The 19539-nt window shown below is 38.9% G+C and overlaps 1 protein-coding gene across 23 annotated transcripts in view; it reads right to left on the bottom strand.

Moving 5' to 3' along the window:
* LIMCH1 (LIM and calponin homology domains 1) overlaps positions 1 to 19539 on the bottom strand; it is a 377436-nt gene that overhangs the window by 17429 nt on the left and 340468 nt on the right. For 14 of the 23 annotated variants that reach the window (XM_019640787.1, XM_019640789.1, XM_019640793.1 and 11 more), the window contains 6 exons: positions 18725 to 18888; positions 13948 to 14053; positions 8489 to 8529; positions 4536 to 4616; positions 1716 to 1808; positions 735 to 839 (listed from right to left, as the gene is read on the bottom strand). In XM_019640787.1, the coding sequence (XP_019496332.1) occupies positions 735 to 839; positions 1716 to 1808; positions 4536 to 4616; positions 8489 to 8529; positions 13948 to 14053; positions 18725 to 18888 (590 nt within the window). Of the gene's footprint in view, positions 1 to 734; positions 840 to 1715; positions 1809 to 4535; positions 4620 to 8488; positions 8530 to 9233; positions 9309 to 13947; positions 14054 to 18724; positions 18904 to 19539 lie in introns of all 23 variants that reach the window. The other 9 variants (XM_019640788.1, XM_019640792.1, XM_019640798.1 and 6 more) reach the window with 5 other exon arrangements.

Here is a 19539-nt window from a genome sequence, read left to right as displayed (position 1 = left end):
AGCTCCAGGTCGAGCTGTTGTTCAGCATCTTAGCTGTGGAGGGCAGTGTCACTGGCCCTCATATGTGGGATCCGAACCGGGGCCCTCTGGCACCCCAAGCCAGTTCTTAATCATTGCGCCACTTGGCCGGCCCTAGTTATTTTTTTTTTAAATGCCGATTATAGACTATCCAGGTCTTGGTATGACTTCTGTCCACTATCTCTGTGACCTTATTTGGCAGATATGGAGGTAGAGCAGGCTTTCTGGGCTCTCTCCAGACCTTGAAGACACATGTAAATTTCATGTGGAATTTTAAGTATGGGTTAGAAGCAACTTTTATGGAGGCTGGTGGGAAGCCTATTGTTGGCATCACGGTGTTATCATCCAGTGCACAGGGATGCATGGGATGGCATAGAGAAATACATATCTATTGAGTGAATGAATGATGGACACTAAGAAGCACATTCCAACACATGGCTCACTAATCCGGACCTTGCCAGCCAGCACAGAGAGACTGGTTGCCAGCCTGTGGGGGCAGATATGGCCTCAGAAATGATTTTACTGCTCCTTGGGAAATGCCTCTAGGGTTTGGCCATGGCAGTGACGATACCGTGGCGTCCAATAGCCATGCAGTAGCTGACATGATTTTAGGGAAATAGCCAGTCCTGGATTTAAACTGGTGGAAAACTTGGCCTCGTGGCTTTGTACTTCTATTTAGGTTTACTTCATAAATCGCTTTTTATCTATGGTCTCACCACTGTTCCACTGCCTTCAGTCACAGAGGAGGATGTAGATAGCTGGTCTGCAGAACTTGAAGAAATAGTAAATGGAACCACAGTGTCTTCAATTATTTTGCGCTCCTAAGAGGAGGGACAGCAATTAATGAAAGCAAAAAAAAAAAATCATTATTTGTCAAGAGAAAAATTTTATTAAGGAACTTTAGGAAAACAACATCAGGATTATATGTAAACAAGCAGGGAATTAAAAAAAAGGTCTTATTTTATAAGAATACACATAAATCAGATAACACTCTCTATGGGCAATGATTTACAAATTAGCATTTAATTTAATAGAAAAAAATAAGTCTTTGCAAATTAATTCTTTAATGTGATTTAAGAAGTCTAATTAGGAATGCTATTAGGGATCAGAATATGCACAAAAATTATAGTTGAAGATAAAATTCACAACAATATTAATCTTAAATTTTAGATACTATACATAAAATGTAGCTCCCTTCAAATTTTCTAATGTGGTCTGGTTTGTTCATCTAAGAAAAATGAAACAAGCAAAACCAAATTCTCCTCCCCTCCAAATCTCTTTAGTACCATATAGTGAATGCCGTGGTCAGGATTCATTTGGCTTTGATATCAAAGTTATCCTCATAAAATTAATTCACTACTACCAAGCATACTTGCTTTAGATAGACACACAAAAAATAGATACTTTCATTTCATTTCTCTAGAATAAATCAAGAATCTGACTCTGACTAGAGAACAGATACAATTATATTGTCTCCCTTGATCATGACTCAACACACGCTTATCACAAACTAAATTTGGGGAAATTGTGGTCTTTTAGAGCCTATAGGATATGACTCTTTTAAAGAGGTTTATGGGCTGTGCTGAGTCAGAGCATCAGACACAGCCATATGCATACACATACCACAGACACAAAAAGTGCTGCTAGACTGAGGAATTAGGTCTACAAGGTCAAGTTCCTTCTTGGGATTTTCCTACCTCCTCATAGTATCTGCGTTCTTCTTCTTCCACCTCCTTTTGGGCCTTTTCCCACTCTTCTTTCAGCTTGTCCTGCTCCTTCTGGTATCTCTCCTGTTATGAAATTTCCATAAGTTGTTATGAACAAACCCCTGCAGGCATCACTGGGACTCTTCCCCACCTCCAAGCCACCAGGGGCAATATGTTGTCAGATTTCTTCTTGCAACATTCTGAATTTGATCCATTCATGCAACACAAGGGGAACATTATTTTGTGGTACTCAAACAAGTTAGGAACCTAAAAATCCAACGGAAAACGGTATTTTCTGCTGTTGGTGTTTTATAGAATTGCTCTTCAAATATATGAGTAGACACTTGTTTATGGAAAGAGATGAAAAGATTGAAAGATTCTAAAATCTTCCTTAACTTGGCTTTGTCCTAGGAGGTAGGCTAAAACATAGTTCATTTTTACTGGGTCCTTCGGAGATGAGTTTTGCCATTCCACTACTAGAACTACATGGCTGCTGGGAGAATTTAATACAAGGTGAAAAACCTTGCAGAAAGGTCCAAAGTGGACAAGATGATAATTAGATGAGTAGCTGAATTACTCTTTGCTTGTAGCCATTCTCCCAAAATGGAATCTTCCTAGCTTTAAGTAACTTCTGAATTAAGAGTAGCTTTTAAACAGCCCATTAGAAGACTTCAATATCAGAACTGCCATTATTGTTTTCAGAAACAATATGATACTAGTCACCACTTATGGGGGAAAAAATAAAATACTTTGAGTAAGAATGGCTTTAAAAATGTGACTAGAGTCCCTGACAGCTGACTAGGAGAAATGAATAAATAGAGATGAAAAGTAACGCCTAAAATGGGAACTGACACCCCTAGATGCCTTGGGAATGGCATCCCTGACATGACAGAGACAAAGGAATCACTGAAGTGTACCACACACAGTCAAATAATTTAGGCTGATTATTGCCAGTTCTCTCTCTGTGGCTAAAACAAGTCTGTGCTTCTATCTGTCTGGGGAAGGCACTGAGAATTCCTCTAGGTATTACCTGTTCTGGCAGTATCTTAGGAGCAAAGGGCTTTATTGGGATTGTCTGGAGCCTGGTGTTTTTATTAATGCTCTGGCAAAACCATGGTTGGTCAGCCCATGGCAGGCTTTCAATTCCAGGTAAGAATTTTGTTATCAAAACCGAATATTGTAAAATTTTAGAGAGGGACTTCACGGGCTTTTCAGAATAGAGAAAACAGACCTCAAAACTTCACAAAAGCTGAAAAACAAGCAAAGCTTTTTAGGTTTATTGGTTCCAAGGGCTCACATCATGAGCTCCCCTCACTGACAGGATGCATTAGTAATGGTAATACAGGGAGTGAAAGATGTACGTCTGTGCTCCCCCCACCCCAACCCACCACCCTTTCTTCCCAACAAATACCTTGCAGGGAGTAAAAAGTCTGGACTGCCCCCAAACCCCACCCTCTGTTCCCCACCAATACCTTGCCCTAAAGCCCACTGTGCTACCACACTGGGTGACAATGCAGTGGGACAGGAACAATACATATGCCTGCACCTGTAACCATGCCACATTTCTGGGTGTAAAAGAGAGTTGCACCATGGGAAGCACACATGCCTGTCGTCTTTACTTTGTGGAATTTCTGACTCTTGGCTGTTCACCGTTTATCTGGGAAATGGGCATCTGATTTCCAAGAGAAGAGCAGATGTCCAGGGCTGGGCTGGGATCTCCCAATGGACCTAAAAGTCCCAGCAGCTCTGGGACTTTGCTGAATCTGGTTCTTATTAACATTTTGATATTGAAGGCTTACCTCTATGCAAGTTTGAAAAGTGTCAAACTTAACTGTCAGACCTAAAGCCACACTACAAATGGTTATCTATCTAAACTGACCCCTGTTCCCTGCCCATGGGAATTCAGGCAAAAGGATTAGAACAAAAAGATTTTTTAAAAAGTAAAATAAATTTGTATTAAGCATTGCTGTCTACACAGCAGCAGAAAGCCATAAAAATTAATGAGATTTAATTTGTTTCATTTATGATTTTTGGGGTAAAATTAGTAGTATTGGGGGTACAGTGGAAAAGACATGAGTTTTAAAGTCACCCAGACATGGATTTGAAACCAGGCTCAATCCTTATTAGCTGTGTCATCTTGGGCATTTAATTTGACTTTTCTGAGCCTTAGTTTCTTCAAGTGCAAACTGGGGCTAATAAGACACACTTTGAAGGATTTTATGAGAATTAAACTGGCACTTCCCAAGTACCCGGCATATATTAGTACCTAAGGTTATTAGGTTACTTTCTGAAGCCCTGTTACTCACAAAACTAGCATGAAACAAGAAGGAACATGATAAGTTTACTCCCAGAATTTTTCTAGAATTGAAAATTAGCAGCTTTTACTCAAAGATGGAGCAAACGTTTCTACTTAAGGAAAAGGTTCAGGCTGAATTTTATTTCACACATATGCTATCAGAAAGCTTTTTGATAATTCATTCCCAGTGCAACTTGGGCTGGAATGTGATTGGCAACTAAGGAGGTGGTGAATGGTTGGGTTGGTCCTTAATCAATATTTGATCAATACTTGGAGGGTTTTTTTTTTTTAAGTGAAATGCCTTTTTCTTCTGTTCATCTATGTAACTTCTGGTAAGAGGAATTAGACACAGGGCATTGTGTTGCACAGACACAAAATGAACTAACTTAGACTCACTAACTTCTGGGAAGAATCCAATTCCAGGCGTTTCCTGTGCTAAAAATCTATGTAATACAACAGAAATTGGGAGGGCATCATCTAAAAGGAAAAAAAATAAGCAGCCAACCAAGTCCTACCTGGAGCAAACGTTCCTGCTCCTGTTGCCATTTTTCTTGCCGCCGGCGCTCCTCTTCTGGGTCCCAAGCCCAGAACTTAAACTGCTTAGAAAATAAAAGCGTGATCAGAATTGAGCCCTGTCCTCAAGGCCAGACGAGGGCAAGGGTCATGTTAGCCTATGACCTGGAACCCGGACATGTAGAAGCAGGAGCCTTCACATATCTGAAGGTTCTCTCTGTTGGCAGAAACCACTTTTTAATCTTAGTCCCTCTTTGGTTGACTTCCAAGAGGCTGATATGATTCTATGAACCTTTTTGGAGCTAATGAAAACACGAAGTAATTAACCCCTGGCATGGGAAGGCTTTTGCTTCATTTCTTTTAGAAGTGATTTCTTAAATGTATTCACGCTCTGGAGCGTTAGATACTCATTCTGCATATTGATCCTGGATCCAAGCAAATGGGAATGCTTATTTCAGCAGAACTGCATTTTGTAAGAAGTGATGTTTATTGCACTATAGAACTAGGTAATCTTTTGTATTGCTATTGCTTTTCCACGCCAGCTTTCTCCAAAGTGGCTTATTTAACTCACCAGTGACCACCAGTATCACCTGAGATCCAGACAACAGGGAGTCCTTGCTCTGGGACTCGCATAACATTCAAACCCAAAGGCTTTTTTTTTCTTTTAAGAAAGGTTTTTTTTTGTTGTTGTTGTTGTTTTCTTTGTGAGTTTGGGAACCAAGTGAGAGAACAGGAATAATGGGAGAAGGATGCATGAACCAAAATGGGCACCCAGGTTACAGATTATGAGATTGAGAGGGTTAGGGGGTTGGAGAAGGGAAGAAAAATTATAGCCGGTCCTTGGGAAACCATTAAAGGAGAGGGCGATTTGCTATGTTTAAATCTGGCCTCCCCATCACCTAGAAAAGGTGTCAAGGCAAACCAGGTTCCCCCATTATTGTGCTTCCTCCCTTCCCTCTGATGGGGTAGTTTTGGGAGATACTTGGAACTGCCTGGGAGTCTTGAGAGAAAAAGCGAGTCAAGAGGGAGAAGGGGGGAGCTTGTGGCGGGTTTGGGAGCGGGCAGAATCTACCTACCCTGGCTGCCTGGGGAACAGGGAAGGGCCAGTCCACTTCCAGGTTTAGATGGGTCCAGTTACTCCCCAAGATACCCACCTTCTGCCCACCTTCTGCCCTGCTCCCCCACAGACCTGTGCTACCACCTAGGTGCATGACCCCTGAGGCTGGCCCAGGGCAGCGTCTCCAGGCTAAGAACGAAGGTGAGGCCATGGACATTGCTTGATTTAAAACTTTATAAATATTTATAACTTTAATATATTTAGACATATGAAATGTGGGCCTCAATTGGTACTCTTTCTGTGGTTATTGAAAATGGTTGGGATGGCCACGATGCCCACAAAAAGTCAAAGAAAGGGGAGCAAATAAGGTGAGGAAATGTACTTCCCATATGCCACTCTTGGGACAAGTTATGCAAGCGGAAAACTATTTAATTGCATATAATCAAAAGAAAATGTCATCCAAGTGTGAACTGAAGGTGGGAAATTCTATTGGATGAATAATGTTGGATGTTGGCTCCATCCAACATTTTCTGAAGACTTGCAAGCAGCTGAAATGTTCAGAACCTCTCTCAGGAGCATGGCCCTTCTTTGTCTTTTGAGGAAAAACGGTGTGGTTATGTGAATAAGGCCATAGGAAACGCAATGAGGAAAGTCCACTAGTAGGAAAATAAGAGCAACAATTAGGAATGATTTAATTTTCAGATTTCACTAGGTAGTAATTGTGAGAATAAGTCAAGTAAGGAGTAAGCAGATAGGAGGAGGTGTAGGATAGGAGGACTCAGCTCAGAAGAAAATAGAGACTATTTGTTAAAAAGCAAGAGAGGAAAAAAAAAGTGAGCATTTTTCAGTGGAAAGTAAAGAGGAAGATACTAGCGTTAAAAACAAGAGGAAAAGGGTAGTCAGTGATTGTGCTCTTTGGCTATTATTTGCTGGGCACTTTATATGGGCCAGGTGGATATACCAGTGGGCTGAGAACCCCGGCCTTGTGGAGTTTACAACTAACTGAGCGTGTGCTGTGGGATGAGGGCATGGAGTTATGGGGTGTGGGGGTGCCAGTATATAAATGATCACCAGAAGACAGTGGGATAACTATCCTAAAAGAGTATTATAAAAGAGATATAAAAGGTGCTGAAGAAAGTTGGAATGGAGAGCATTCTGCTCACTTTGTTCTATAATTTATCTGTGTACAGATCTGCATCTTTCTTTGGCTTAGGGGTTCTTCAAGAGCACAGAGAGCCCTTTATCCCCCTATGTGTGTATCCCAAGACCTTGCCCTTTTAGGCTTTCAGTAAATGTTTGCTGAATAAATGAATGGACTTCATTGCTGGGTAATGCATTTCCTTCTCTCCCCTTCACAGACCCTGATCCTATGGCTTAAGGCATTCCAAGTCTGACCAAAAATGGCCTGAGTCTATTGAGGTCAGCATAATCAGATGCTTACATCCTCTTCAATCTTCCCTTATTTTTAAAATTTCTTTTACTATTCTATTTTATGAAGGGCTATTTATCACTGAAAGAGTGTCATATTTGGGTGGGTATTTTCAGAGAATTCACTTACATAGGTCAGTAATTTGTCTCTTTCTTGTTCTATTTTCCATAAACCAGAAATAAGAATGTATCTTTTTAGGGTACCCTTCCTCTCCACTCCTTCCCAGGGGTTACATGACATTGTTGTTCCCACGTAGTTTAAAATGGAAATCAATAGGTTAGGCTCTACTCTTTAGATCTGTGCCACGAATGCCCGCTTTGTGTTCCTTCTGGAGGTTCCCATCCAGCTTCCAGGAAACTCAAGATTCCCAGTGTTGGCTGAAGCAGCCTCCACAGATGGTTGCTAATTCTGGAAGACAGTGAGGGCTATGTGACATGATGGGTCCGTACTCCATTCTGCACAGGCACTTAGGAATTCCCAAAGGAGACAATTTCCTTAGAGAGAAGAATTGGGATTGGCTATGGTTGGTCTCTTGGATTAGCCACCGGGGAGGGTTCTTTCACGTATCAGGCACTGTGCTAGAGGCTTCCGAATAATTATTTCAATTAAGGCTCACAACATCCTGAAAGGAAGGCATTCTCATCTCATTGTATAGCCAAGGAAGACAAGGTTCAGAGATGTCACATAATACCTTCAGGGTCATATGGTTAGTAAATCTGGAATCAAAGGTGTACCAGTGATTATGTGGCTGCGCCTAGGGGGCTCAGGGAAATGCTACAGTTGAATGTGCCACACAGGAAGTCTACAAGTCCAGTGGGAATTTCAGAGGGCAAAGAAGGGTGGCAGGCCCAGCACTGGAAACACCCAGTTTATAGAGGAGTCAGGTCTGCAGAGACTGTTCAGATAAAATTCAGCAGCAAGGACTTTCCAGTGTTGCATCTTGGCATTTTAATTAGCAAATGCTTTATTTCATTGAAATAAAACATTGAAAACTAAATGTACAGATGCTATTATGTAAGATGCTAATTGTGACATGGAGTATAACAAAGACAGCTTAGGTCTCCCAGAAAGAGAGTCCAGGCTGGGCCCTATGGCCAAAAGTACACGACGGTTAAGTACTGTCCTCATTTAAAAAAACGAGTTTGAATGCCTACAGAAGGTGCATTTTTTTAATACTAATTCTTATTGTCACATTCAGTTTAATTGCTTCTTTTAGGTTTTACTTTCCTGACTCACCATTTTGTTTTCAGGCATGATCACAACCCCATACAATGATAACCCATGTTTTTCTTTATAACTTACCTGACAGCACTATACACGACTTTCAATTATTCTTTTACAATCAATTGTTTGGAGGCCATTTTTGGTTGAATCAAAATACCTTATAAATACCTTTAAGGAAATCAAATACCTTATAAATTAAAATCACACTAAATGCATGATCTTTTTCCTTAACATGAGTTACTTACAGGTGTGGTTACAGGTGACTTTTCACTGCTTGGAGAATCCACTGTACAGAAAGAAAGAAAGAAAAGATGACAATGTGAGTGGCTTCTTATTGTATTTCTCTTTGATCCTCTCAGGGGAGTGTGGTTCCTATGTCAGCTTCAAACCACTTTTTTTTTGTAAGCCAGAGCATTAGAAAATCATAATAAAGCAGACCCCTGAAGCAGTTTGTACCCATCACCAAAAGAGGTTATGACCAGTGTAACATGATTGATCACATCAATTAGCAACAGGTACTAGACTATAGGAAGCAAAATTTATTCCTATTAGTGCTGGTTTTTAATGCACCTTGTAGTCTGGCTTGATTGACAGGTCAGGTCCCTCACTGTCTGACTTGGAGAAGTATCATACAGAGAGAGGCCAGATATCCAGGAAGTAAAGAAAGTGGCACAGTTAACAAGAGAACCATTACCAGTTCCTGGTAAATGCTTCTAATTTTTATTTTAAAAAGAAAAAAGAGGACAATAAAGAAAGACGAATATTATTATTTCTTTGGATTTTCAAAATCAAAGTAAAATTCTGTGAATTTCCTTCCAATTTTAGTATAAGTGGTACTGATATCGAAGAACTAGCTCTTTGCTAACTGTGTGCCAGAAACAAGCATTTTTTTTCTGAAATCAGAAATGAAGAAAAATACCAGATATTATTGGTTGCCCACAACATGGATTTTTGCACAAAAGAAGTACAGCTATCCAGTATGCATTTTACCTGACTGGGAGAAAAACTGGGAACGTCGCCAAGAGTTCTGAACTCTCAGCGGAACGCTGGCAGTGCCAGGTGACTCTAGATCAGATGGCAGAATAGAACAAACAGAAAATCATGAAAACGGGAGTGAGAATTGAATAGAACCAATGCTCCCAAGTTCAAGTCCAGGTTTAGCTACATAAGAATTGAGAGTGAGAGAATCTAAAGTACAACATATTTCAATAAAACACATACAAAACCTGAAGACACAGACAAAAGTCAATAGAAATGAGACAGTTTATGCTATTGTCTGTCTTCTTTGGTGCTAGGTGATATTTTATAGGCTCACATATAATGGTGATATTGCTAAAATGTTGAACCTCAAAATAATAGGATGATATGCTATGAAAAAGCAACATGCACAGTTTACATTGCTTTTGGAGAACACTAGAAAAGTATAAAAGACAGAAGAGATGAGTTCAATTATTACCTTATATACTTTATAATGGTTATGTATGCAAGTCTGTGGCAGAAGTTATATATATGTGCGACAAGGGATGCGCATATGTCTGTCTGTAATGCGATGGCATCAAGCAGACAGAAGCTCATTTGCATCCTTAAACTCGTGCTCTGCTCATCTGTCATCATTCTCCATGCAAATGAAGACATCAGTTTTTAAAATGTGCACATATTTTTCTGAAATGCCAATTTGAGATATCTTTCTACCGCTGGGAGACAGTTGAGAAAAGTAAATTTGTCATCTTTAAATGTATTTTGTGAATGTTTTCAGAGTATTTAAAGACGATGCATGCGTGTGCATTTAAGAGAAGTCTGTGGGACATTTTAGGGCCCACCAGTATCTCTTCAGTGGCCTGTTAGGTCCGTCTGTCAACAGGTCACTTTATGGAAATGGGAGAAATAGCACCGTCTGGGGGGGTTCCCGATCCTAACCCTACAGCTTCTTTGGACTTGATGTGCGACCTCACACTCGTCACTTAAATGTGCAGACTTTAAATTTGGGCAAAGCTCTACACTGTCCTTGTCCTCCCACAATTAAAGACAATTCATGTCTTTTCAGGTTACATTTATTAGAGGCCTTTTGCTTCTTGAAAGATAGGGATTTATACACACCAAACAAGTTTTACTGCTATTTTTATATTTATCGGTGATGTCTTCGGTGCACGATTTAAACACATACTTGAAGCCAGTGGCTCTCCCAGTGTGGTCCCTGGGTCTACAGCATCAGCACCCCTCTGGGAACTTGTTAGTAATGCAAATACTGTGGTTCCAGCCCAGACCTACTCAGTGAGACACTGCAGGGGTGGGGCAAACCACCTGTGTTTTAACACGCCCTTCAGGCTATCCTGACACATACTCTTGTTTGAAAATTACTGCTTAAAGCCCTATCTCCACAATATAAACACCCTGGTGTTAAGGGAAGAATGTAAGAATAGTTTATTTCTGCCTGGCATCTTGCTCTATACTTCTCCCACTGCTACTCTTCTGCAACTATTAGATTATACTATTAATACTTATTTGGAGCCAGGTATTGAGCTAAACTCTTAGTGGTTTACTTCACTTAATTCTTTTAATACCCTTATGAAATTGGTACTATTATTATTTCCAGTTTACAGGTGATGATTAGAGATTAGGGAGAATTTGGTGGGTAAGGCAGCACAGGTAAGAACTTTTGTAGATGAGTTAAGAATTCGAACCCAGGTGTTCTGTCTCCACAGCCTGCAGCTGTAATTGCAGCGTCCGTGAACCAGAAGAGAGTGTAGAACAGGTGTACGACAAATATAATCCTATCCTGAAGAATAATTTTTGAAAAGCTGCAGTGCTAAGAAATTTTATTTTTTAACAGTTCATCTTAGATAAAACATTAAGTCCCTTATTGAACAGCACATTTTACAATCAAAATGCCTTACAACAGGTAATGTAATGTAAAAATGTATAAGATAACAAAGCTAATTAACATGGCTTAAAATAGCTATTTCTTCTCCATGTTATTTATCTGTACAATTACAAAGTCCTAGAAATACCGTATTTGCCGGCGTATAAGACGATTTTTTGGCCCTGAAAAATATGCCTCCAAGTGGGGGGTCGTCTTATACGCCAGGTACACTTCAGATAGACTGCCCATAGTGGTTGCCCCGTGCCATAGTGGCCTCCCGATGCCCGCCCACTTCACTCCACATACCGTTCAGGCATCAGCAGCGCTGCTGGGTGTATGCTCGGCTGTTATGCGATTTTGCTGTTATGCAATTTTACCACACTCGCAAAATCGCACACAGCCGACCATACACCCAGTATGATAGCGCAAAATCGCGAATCGCGATTTATGTATATGTTTGATTACATACAGCCTTGTGACAGTTTTCCTGCATGTCATAAGCATTTGAATATAAATATAAATGTTGAAATCAAATCTGATATTGTTTTACCTTTTATTTGGTGTGTGGAAGGTGTGCGGAAGAGGGGGTAGTCTTATACGGCGAGTATATAACAAACTCTGTATTTTGAGTGGAAATGTTAGGGGGTCGTCTTATACGCCCAGTCGTCTTATACGCCGGCAAATACGGTAGGTCAGAATTAAAATCTGTCTAAATATGGCCAATTGCTGGCCCAGGTATGAGGCTTTATTTTTGTCAATACCCTTCAGAACTGTCAAATTTAAAACAAATGTTTTAAAGACAATATTGAACTTGTTTCCACATTAAGAAACTAGTGGTCATCAGTGTATGAACCAATTAATTCCTTCCCACGTACTTCCTGTTCTATACAGAGAGCCTGACATATCTCCCAGCCGCAAGCCACCTCAGGTTCTACCCTAAAAAGCTGCCCATCCTTGAAAAGAAAAGTAAAAATAAATCCCCAGCCACTATCATCCTGGCCCATCCTCTTTCTTTGTTTGGATTGATAAATCTATAAATGTACTGTGGAAAGCACATTCAAAAAGAAAAACAAGAGATCTTACGGTTCTTTCCTGAACTTCAGCTGTTTTCACATCTAGAAAGAGAACTGCACTAGTAAAGCCCAGTGGTCTATGTGTTTTTTTATTTTTATTTTTTTAAATGACAGTTGGCATTCAATATTATATTAGATTCAGGTGTATGGCGGAGTGGTTAGACATTTATGTAACATACAAAATGATCTCCCTATTAAGTCTAGTACCCACCTGGCACCATACATATTTATTACAATATTATTGACTATATTCCCTATCCTGTACTTTACATCCCATGACTGCCAATTTATACTTCTTAATCCCTTCACCTTTCTCACCCAGTCCTCCTTCCCTCCTCCCATTTGGCAGCCTGATATCAGTTTCTCCTCTGTATCTATATGTCTGTTTCTGTTTTGTTTGTTCGTGAATTTTGTTTTTTTAGGTTCTACATATAAATGAAATCATATGGTATTAGTCTTTCTCTATCTGACTTATTTCATGCAGCTTTATACCCTCATGTTGTTGCAAATGGTAAGATTTCATTCTTTTTTTTTATGGCTGAATAATATTTCATTGTATATATGTACCACCTCTTCTTTATCCAGTTGTCTACTGATGGACATTTAGGTTGCTTCCATATCCTGGGTACTGTAAATAATTCTGCAATGAACATACGGGTGCATGTACCTTTTCGAGTTAGTGTCTTGGACTTCTTTGGATAAATACCCAGAAGTGGAATTGCTGGGTCATAAGGTAGTTCTGTTTTTAAGTTTTTGAGGAACCTCCATACTGATTTCTATAGTAGCTGCACCAATTTGCAATCCCACCAACAGTGCATGAGCGTTCCTTTTTTCCCACATCCTGGCCAACACTTGTTGGTTTCGTCTATGTGTTTTGAAGAAACAGTGGTCCCTATGGATCCTGGAATTCTCAAGACCCATCCCCCCATTGTTCACATCTCCAAGGCTCCTTTCTTGTAGTTGAGGGCACCTGCCTTCTCACTGGGATAAAGGGATTCAAGTTGGGTTCGTAAAGAGTAAAGGGGTAAATTCACAACCTATACATGGCCTAAAAGGTCTTGGGGAGTTTGCAGTGGTCAGTGCCATTTTAAAGACCTTCATAGGCCCTATTCTCCCATATTTTTAGAGGCTACCCCTCCCCACATTATATCAAATATATAAAATTTACCAAACATATTAAAATATATCATATACACATAAAAAAACATACATATATATATATTATATATATACATTAAAAAGATTAACATTTTTGGTCATGAGTAACACGTTTAATTTATGATCATGAATGATTTCTCAGTAATCATTGTGCATACCCAGGAATTATTATAGAGTATGAAAATCTTTCTTCCAAAATCATTGTCAAATTAAATGGATATTTTATAAAGACTAGATAATTAACAATTAATGAAGTTGACATAATATTAGGACTAAAAATTTTTATTAAAGTTATTGATTTTTAAAAACATTTTGGAACCAATAAAATTATTTTAAGGTATCAAACACTTGTATAGGTTTTATTGTGCCTATAGTGCCTGGCTGACAAAATGGTCTTGGCAGCTGCAGTTCCTGGCTATGCTAAATAAAGAATGTAGCCCCGGGTTTCCATTCTGAAATTATTAATTCAGCCATCATGGATTGTGGCAAACACCATGGCTAAAGGAACATCAACATGAAAGGAAGTAATTTTCCTTTAAAATAAAGACTATTTTGCTATAGATGTGCCCAGCAGAACCTGTAAAACTAAAATAAAACATTTCTGTCTCTTTACCTTGAGAATTGAGATTTGGCAAATGTGACTGGTTGGTTTCAGGCATTTTGTCCAGAAATGGAAATGTCAGGGTTGCTTCTGGTTCTGGAGATTTTGGCTTTACCACCTGGATCATGAGCAAAAGACAAACATGACAATTATTGTCCATTAATAAATGCACAGGCGAAATAAAATTAAAGAATCCATGGCTGTTACATAAGTTAATAAGCCCAAACTTTTAACTTTTAAATGGAAATTTTGGCCCCTTCTCCAAGACCCCTTCATGCTTTTCTACATTAATATAGAGGTCAATTTTTCTGAGAAACCAAAAGACAGCATAAAAATTTGATGATCACTTTTCCCCAAACCCAAACAATAATAATCCATCTTTGGGATTGATTATACATCACTCTGTCTCATTTTCTTATTGCTCAATCACATATTCTTTTCCTGAATTTATAATGTCAGAATGTGAGATATTCTACATGAGATTTAAAAAAAATCTTACTATGTAAGTGCTAAATACTAAAGTAATATTTCCTTTTAATGGACATTATTCTTGAGACACTATACAACCCTCCCAACAAATTTATGCAAAGCACGTTAAAGACAATATACTTTGCCTATTGTCAAAGAAGCATTATTCTAAATAGCCATTATTAAACAATACTATAGCAATGATTCCCTTAGGGGATTTTTGAGGCGTGTTGGATTACTTGTCGTCATGGTAAATAGGTCTAAAATTACAGGCTTCAAAAATTCTTAGGCTTGCTTTGTATAAATAGAATTTTCTTGTTGTTGCTATTTAATTTTATTTTGTTTCTCCTCAATCTGAAAGGCCTTTGCTAGAAGCACCCTCTTTCTGATTTGTTGCTTCTAATCAACTGATTGCTGAACAACCAGATTACCAAACTAGTGTCTAAAATGGAAGTCAGTAGACTTCGAGCAAAGATCTAAATGAGGAGCATGGCTGTATCAGCTGCTTGCAGGACTTCCTCTGATTCACTCTGCCTGGTGGTTGTGTTCCCAGCCGCCAATAAGGCAAGTGAAGCTATAGTGCAGTTTGTTTCATCATAAGCTCATCTGTGATTTGGTCCTCAGGATGATTTAATGTCTAGAATTTTTCAGTAGGATTTTATTTTTTCGTATGAATACCACATTCAACCCTAATGGAATCCTGAAGAAAATACTGTTATTCACTTTATTCTGCATTGCAGAGGTCAACCAGATGTCCAAGTGAACTTCAGTGTTAAACATGCAGCAAAAGCTTAAGGCCTAGACTTACCAAAGTTGACAACCCTCATATTTTAACCTCATTTCTTCCATAGTTGAGTCTGATAAAAACATGTTTTGGATAATGCCCAGTTGTAAATTAAACAGTTAATAGCAGAAATGCTCAAAATGACCACTATGTAAAAAGGTCAGTCTGTGTACATGGGCACTTTGTTTTATAAAGGTACCACTCTCAAGTGAAGTCAGAAAAGCTGTTGCAACCACTGTAATCCCCTTTCTCTAAGAGCTAATAGTACAACAGCAAAAGGAGAAAGAGGAAAAATTCACATGGTGTGAGAAAAGCACTGGGTTCAAAGACCTATTTCATTTACTAATCAATTAGTAGAATTCCTTTTTTTTTTTAAAGGTTTTTTTTTTTTTTCTTAAAAGATTTTTATTGCGGAATTGGGGGAATCCAGGTTGAGCTGTTGTTCAGCATCTTAGCTGCAGAGGGCAGTGCCATGGGCCCTCACATGTGGGATCTGAACCGGGGCCCTCTGGTGCCCCAAGCCAGCTCCCAACCAATGCGCCACTCGGCTGGCCCCTCAACTAGTAGAATTCTTAACCTGGAGTCCACGGAACAGAATTGAGGTAGTGTATGCACTTTGTACCACTTGATACCAAGGGAAGCTTGGTAATCTTGTATATTTTATGCTTTAAAAAGAACATTATTCTGAGATAATGTTTACTAGATGGTCAAAGGATTCAAGGCAGGAACGCACACATGCACACACGCGCACGCGCGCGCGCGCACACACACACACACACACACACACACACAGCTAAGGATTCCTAGGGCCAACTGAGTGGCTCAGTTGGTTAAGAGCTCACTCAAGAGTGTGAGCTCTGAGCAACAGTGGTTCGATACCTGGCTCCTGCTCCTCCCCCCAAAAAAGAATTCCTGAAAACAATTTTTTCCATAGTAGGGTAGATGTGACACTGGCGGTCCAAAGATGGATCACAGGTGAGGTTGCATAGATGAGGTATGCAGATGAATACCTTTTAGTTATAATATTAATTTTGTTTGATTAAAAAAAATTCTGGCAATGAAATAGACTTTTCCTTTTGTTTGGATTTAAGTGAAACAAAAAGTCAATTTGGAAGAATAATAATGGTTATGAATGTAATGTGGATAAGGCAAAACTTGTAAAGACAGGAAATCCTACCTGCTCCCAACGTTTTTCCTACAGTCTAATTCCTTTCAGATCTCCAAACCATTCTTTAATTCTCTATGTATAAAAATGGGAAATGGCTATAGAGTCTGAAATTTCCCAAAGGCATCAAGGCAATAGGCATTTCTGAGGCTCTACCAAGGACACAGCACTCTCAGCTCCTTAAGGCCAGGGGCCGTGTCTGTTTACTGTTGAATATCCAGTGTCTAGTACAGTGCCTGACACATAGTAGGTATACAGTCAATATTGGTTAACTAAATTATGGATGAACCAGAAGTAGAAGTGGTAAATTTTTCATTCTAAAGTCAAACACAAATTTAGGGTTAGTTTTTAAAGTTGAAATATTATCACATATAGTATGCCAATATGAAAGTCAGTGATTCTCTATCCTGGTGGCCCATTAGAATCACCTGGGGAGCTTTTAAAAATACAGATGCGTGGGCCCTGTCTCCAGAAATTCTCATTTATTTGAACTTGTGTGCTTGGTATTATTTTTAATTCTAAAGGGTAGCCAAGGTTGAGAACAACTGGTATAAAAGATGAAGACTTTTGAACTCATGCCTGAAAACAAACCAAATTAATATGAAGGAGGTAAGACTCCAAACAAGAAATAAATTTAATAAAAACACGAATTTAAAACCCATTATATCAGAATAATAATGTTCTAATTTCTTTGTTATTCAAATCCAGAGGCCTCAGAATTATTGCTGCTATAAAATAGCTAAATATTAGAAAGAGAGTCTGTAGTAAGCTGCAAATAAGCAAGCTTATGCACAGCAAACTAAAATGTAACTGCAAAGCTTTATAACTTATATTTATATTACATTTTTCTTTTTTAGAATTTTATTGGGGAACAGCCATAGTCATTGGTTACACATTGCTTTCATGCTATAATGGCATAGTTGACTCTTTCAGGGTGGGTGCAGCTCACAGTGGCTCATGTGGGGATCAAACCGGCAGCCTTGGTGTTATCAGCATGACACTCTTAACCAACTGAGCTAACCAGTCATCCCTACATTTTTCTTTTAAATGTATATAATTCTTCATAATTAAAAATTATTTAAAATAAATTTAAATAATGTATATTAATATATACCAATTGTTACTAATAAGTAGGTTTCAGTAACTTTTTCTATTTCTGTTTTCTATTTATATATCATTTTTATATATTTACATGTATTACTTGATAGATATTTATATATATCACTATAAATATAAATTTAAAGAATATATAGCTATAGACTGAATGTTTGTGTTCCCCCCAAATTCCTATGTTGAAATCCAAATCCAGAAGGTGATCGTATTAAGAAATGGGTCCTTTGGTGGGTGATTAGTTTATGAGGGCAGAGCCCTCATGAATGGGATTAGTGCCCTTATAAAAGAGATCCCAGAGAGCTCCCTCGTCCCTTCCACCAAGTAGACAGCCATCTGTGAATCAGGAAGAGGGTCCTCGCCAGACACCAAATCTGCTAGTGTCTTGCTCTTGGACTTCTCATTCTCCAGAACTAAGAAATAAAAATCTATTGTTTATAAGCCATCCAGTCTATGGTGTCGCCAGAAAATGGGTTCTTGGTGTTTGTCATAGGAAAGAATTCAAGGATGCACCGAATAAGCCAAGCAAGCAGCAGATTTATTATTAAAAGGAGGACAGTGCACTCTCAAGAAGAGAGAGCAAGCAGGCCTGGAAAAGAGCAACCGCCCGAAAGAATAAAAAGGCTTAGGAATTTATTATTTCTAAAATGAGGACACAAAATATTCAAGATTTAGGGGTGGTGTTATAGGTGTTTCTAGGCAGGTCCTTGCTGACCACTCCTCCCCATCAGGAGGAGGGATTTTTGTCCTTATTTGGCTCTGTTGGAACTGTCATGGCCGCAAAGGGAGTGGGGATTTTCACAGTAACCTCAATGCTAATAATATTATAAACCCTGATAATTAGCTAAAGTTCACCTTGAGAGACAAGATGGCATCCAGAACCTGCTCACGGCCACTGAAATCTAGTTCTGGCCAGTCTGGCTGCTGTACTTTTTCTTAAGACTGATCTCATCTCCTCCCTCCTTTGTTTTCCTGCAGTTTCTCCTTCCCTTCGTCCCCCTCTCCCGCCTCGGCGCTACGCTTTCTGCCTACAGCGACAATAGTATTCTGTTATAATAGCCTAAACGGACTAATATGTATATCTTTTTGTATGTAAATTATATGTAGTATATTTTTACTTATAAACATGTACAGATTAAAGCAAGGAAAAAAGAGTAGGAAAGAAAATAAGTCATTATGAACAACTGCCATAGCAATGTGGCCGACTGCAATGCGAAGCCATAATTTTGGATTTAGCTGCTTTAATCCACCATGTACTTCACCTTTTGTGACAGCACCAACTCCACTTTTCCACTCATTTCATTTTCCGGTTTATTATGGTCTTTTTCTTCTGGCACGTCGCTCTTCGGCTGGGGGCTGGAGGAAAACTCCACAAAGGCCACGGTCGGGCTGGATCGAGTCACAGTTGTTGTAAAATGCTGTGGCTCTGAAATGAAGTTTTCTATTCAGAAACACAAATTAGAAGAAGACAACTATATAAGCACCCATCTAACCTGCAAGGCCATGAGTACACTGAGTCCATATCCTGCCCTGGGCTATAAGAAGTTGGATTACTGTGTGATGGGAAGTATAAATGAGCATAAGATGTCAGAATTCTGTAGGCTTTTCATGATATTATAAAAGAAATCAAGCAACATAAAACACACCAAAAAAACCCCACTATAAAAACTTAAGTTCTTAATAAGAATCAGAGTTTACATGTGAATAACACTACATGAAACAAAATGCTGACAAGAAATATTATGTAGGTGGTTTGGAAGAGAGAACATCTACAGATAATTTCCATCCAAATGACGTGAGTGGCAGCCTGAGTCTTCCTTGTGTATGTCAATGCTCCTTTTTCACATCACATTTTCATAATTGGAATGTATTAAGGATTGTGTGGTATATACAGAGGGTGCCAAAAAATGTATACACATTTTAAGAAAGGAAAAAAACTGTATTAAAATTACAATACTCAATATATACCGATAACAAAAGATGAATACAAGTCTTTTGTATTCAATGTATAATGAAATGAAAATGAAAAATGAAAGTGTTTTCTGATACATAAAGAACAATTAGGTATACTCTAGAG

Source organism: Hipposideros armiger, unplaced genomic scaffold (genome assembly GCF_001890085.2).
Source record: "Hipposideros armiger isolate ML-2016 unplaced genomic scaffold, ASM189008v1 scaffold_53, whole genome shotgun sequence".
Classification (NCBI taxonomy): domain Eukaryota; kingdom Metazoa; phylum Chordata; class Mammalia; order Chiroptera; family Hipposideridae; genus Hipposideros; species Hipposideros armiger.
The sequence above is the reverse complement of the archived record's forward strand: the minus strand, read 5'-3'. Positions and strand labels throughout refer to the sequence as shown.